Source organism: Mobula hypostoma, chromosome 15, assembly GCF_963921235.1.
Source record: "Mobula hypostoma chromosome 15, sMobHyp1.1, whole genome shotgun sequence".
Lineage (NCBI taxonomy): Eukaryota > Metazoa > Chordata > Chondrichthyes > Myliobatiformes > Myliobatidae > Mobula > Mobula hypostoma.
In genome coordinates this window covers 25,357,112-25,360,985 of record NC_086111.1, presented here as the reverse complement: position 1 = coordinate 25,360,985, position 3,874 = coordinate 25,357,112, and the positions used below count along the sequence as shown (strand labels likewise).

General features: G+C 39.2%; 1 protein-coding gene across 1 annotated transcript; it reads left to right on the top strand.

Annotated features, from left to right (window-relative positions):
- Window positions 1-1,854: 1,854 nt before the first annotated feature.
- Window positions 1,855-2,821, top strand: LOC134357068 (prothymosin alpha-like). The gene is made up of 2 exons (XM_063068383.1): window positions 1,855-2,010; window positions 2,152-2,821. The coding sequence occupies exons 1-2, from the start codon at window positions 1,892-1,894 to the stop codon at window positions 2,393-2,395; spliced, it is 363 nt and encodes a 120-aa protein (XP_062924453.1). The 5' UTR covers window positions 1,855-1,891; the 3' UTR covers window positions 2,396-2,821.
- Window positions 2,822-3,874: the final 1,053 nt, after the last annotated feature.

The window sequence follows — 3,874 nt, the reverse complement described above, 5'->3', positions numbered from 1 at the left end:
TTCCTCAAACAGGTCTGTTAGGAACGGCAGCAGGGTGCACGTCCCACAGGTTTAGTCATCAGGGAGACCATGAGGTTCTCCAGCTTCCCACATCTTGCAGAAAGAGCAAGTCACAGGCATATCCACAGCCATCTACACTGAATCAAGCACTAAAGATCAACTTCACAGTAAAACTTAACCAGAGCTTTTTAAAAAACCCAACACTCTGAGCACGTTAAAAACTTCTTCAGTCAAAGCCTCAACTTCCCACTCTCACTGATGGTAGCTGCTCCAAAATGGCCACCTACTTGATCCTACCTTCATTTTATTGGCTGCTGTTAATTAGCAAGTTCGCCAATCAAGTATTAACTAACAGTTAGCAAACTTGCCTCTTATAAATTCCTGTAGAGTGAAATCCATAAGCAAGCCCTGAGACCTACATCTTTTAAACTCTATCACTTGCCCCAAGTCCCGACTCCTGTCCTGACTCACTTTTGAGGTAAGCTCAGGTTTTTTGAATCATGACTTGGGACACCCTGGTCCCTCGATGTCTCAGAGCTCTGCAACCTCTCATCATCTAGATAACAAACTTCTTTCCTGGTTTCATAGGATGAGCAATTTTACATCCCCCCCACACACACACTTTTTTTGCAGGATGAGATAAGGCACTATATTAATGCAAATTGACTAATGTTCTTTTTGTTAGCAAGTATCCCAAGAGCCACGAGTTCTAATAAAATTTCTCCTTTGCTACCAATAATCAGGTATAAATCAAACAGCGTGCATGACATTAACTCAATTTTCTCACCAGGGGACTTAAAGAGAGTGAAAGGCTTCTTCTGCATAATATCATTAAGCAACTTCCCAATCATTAGAGGACAACGTTACATGCAAAAGTAAAAAGTTATAAATTATCAACCAAGTCTTGTTGTTAAAGAAAATACTTCCTACTGGGAAACTAATCCTTTTCTGCAGCCAGAGCTTCTAGCTTCTCAAATACAATGCTTGAATTTTAATTTCTGATTCATAGGCGTGCAAGACTTCACAAAGCCTTGAAATCTTTGTCATTCTAAAGTTCAAATAATGGCTGATATCTGCTGGCTACAGTTATTGATGGCAATCATCAAAGCATAAAATGAAATACCCATGCATTAAGGCGAACAATCGCAGGAAGGAAGCAAGTCTAATGATGGTTGTAATTTTGAAATTATCCATAAAATTAATTCCTGATACTAGGTACATGGGCACTGATGGACTCATTAAAGATCAGAACAGTGAGCTTCATGTATTTTCTTTCATGTTATTGACCATGCAATGTAATCAATTTAGTTGCTGTAGTCTGCGAGGCAGGTTGATATGAGCACTCAATGCAATGTGGCTTTTAGAAAATTCTTTATGCCATCCGAGCAAAGCAGGCATTGGCACATGCACTGAGGGTAATGCTTGAAGCCTGCTTCAGTCTGATAGAATTCTCCAGGCTAGTGCAATTAACAACACAAGTACACTTTCAGTATTCATTCTTGGAACGCAGATATCACTAGTAAATCCAGAAGTTATTATACATTCTAAATTTGCCCATGGAAGTGTATAACAGTGAGCAAGCTTCTTGGAGAGTTCTCATCTGCGCAAGGTGCTCCCACAGCATTAATATGCAAACTGATTCAGGGTTTTAAATTGTGAAGGAAGGTCATGCGCATAAATCCAAACAACAAATTCAATTCCACTGGTGTGGAAATGTATTTCCTGTTTTCACTCCTGACTGGTTTATTTCTAGAGCACAGAAACAGGCTATTTGGATTCCTCCTCACAGCGTGTGTTATACAAAGGAGACCTGCTGAGGGAAATATTTATAACCACGGGATAATTCACTTTTTTCCCAATTATATATTTATATATCTGAAATTTGATTAGAATGGCTGATGCAGTAGTGGACATCACCAAAGAGGTTAACCCCAAGGACCTAAAAGAAAAGGCTGTGGAGGAGGCAGAGAAGAAAGAAAATGGGCATGAAGATGCCCCAGCGAATGGAACAGAGGAGGAAGAGAATGGGCATGAAGATGCCCCAGCGAATGGAACAGAGGAGGAAGAGAATGGGCATGAAGATGCCCCAGCGAATGGAACAGAGGAGGAAGAGAATGGGCATGAAGATGCCCCAGCGAATGGAACAGAGGAGGAAGAGAATGGGGCTGATCTTGTTGATGAAAATGCAGAGGAAGTAGATGAGGAAGAGGAGGATGATGAAGATGCTGAGGGTGAAGGTGAAGAGGCTGGTGATGAGGAAGAAGGTGCTGAGGAGGAAGGTGATGAAACAGAAGGCAATGCGGTGAAGCGTCCAGCAGAAGAGCAGGATGAAGTTGAAAGCAAGAGGCAAAAGTCAGAAAATAGAGAGTCAACAAAACCCAAAACAGAAGCTTAAACATTCCTTTGTTTAAATTTTTATATCTTGATATTATGGTCAAGTTCAAACTGTAGAGAGTGTGCTTTTTTATGTGCATTTGCAGAGTGGGTTTCTATATTGTATTGTACAACTGGTTCTTGAAACACCTGTCCAAGGCATTGCTCTGGGGAATATTTGCTTTTTATGAAGTTATTTATTAATGGTCTTTGTACAACCATGTTTGTAATGGGTTTGAATGCTGTAATAAGTTTTAGGTCTGTTTCAAAATGGGTTTAGAACTTGAATTTGCACATTTCAGAAGCACACACTTTACTGTTTACTGACCATTTTCTTATTTCAAGAAAAGAAAATAATTACTGCCCTTTGTTGTTTTTGTAAATTGTGCTTAGGGTAGGGGTTCATATGCAATGAAGACCAAAGATATCGGTCTTGCTAACTTGGGTAGGGGAGGGAAATTGGTCTTCTATTCTGTACAAAAATGAGCTTAAAAAAACAAGAAATAAAGGCTTTCTTCAAGCTCCACAGTTTTGTTTTTAATGTTTGTGGTGCAGTACATTTCTAGTGAAAATTGATGGGGTCAATTTGTAAATTTTGAGCCCGTTGTGATGTATGCTTAAAACCCATGGTTTAAAGAATTGATTAAATTAGTATCATTTTTCCATATTGAACAAGGTTTAAATTTGTATACCTCATTAGTTCATGCGTGACCACTACTTTGTATATTCTGGTTAAATACTGTAAATAAATCTGGGTTTTTAAAAAAAGAAACAGGCTATTTGGCCCATCTAGCCCGTGCCAAACTGTTGTTCTGCCTAGTCGCATTGATATGCATCTACCACTTCTGCTGGCAGCTCATTCCACACTCGCACCACATTCTGAGTGAAGAATTTCCCCCTCAGGTTCTCCTTAAATATTTCATGTTTCAACTTTAACCTATGACTATAACCATAATCTAGCTCTAGTCTCACCCAACCTCAGTCAAAGCTCCTGTCAGTCTCCTACTTTTATCAATTTAACTCAACACCCCACTTTGACTCTCTCTATGAGGCCTCCTCCAGTGTTACAATGAAGCCCAACACACGCTTAATCAACAAAGCTTTGTTTTCTGTCTGAGCATATTGCAGCATTCAGAACCGGATACCTAACTTTAGATATTATATACCTTCGTTCTGTTTGTAGAACCGGCCATTTTTACCATTCTCTCTTCTGGTCTTTTTCATTGCAGGACACAGCATCACAAAGACTAAACAATATTGGCAACAATGACAAAAGATTTTCTACAGATGCTGAAAGTCTTGAGCAATATGCATAAAATGCTGAAGAAACTCAACAGGTCAGACATCATTTATGGGTGGAAATAAACAGATGCTATTTCTGGCCAGGACCCTTCATCAGGATTTAGTAAATTGACAACACGTTACACAAATAAGTTAATTTTTATCTTAACTGTTCCATTATTTCATCCTATCAGAGAAATGTCCTTTGTTCCACATCTTG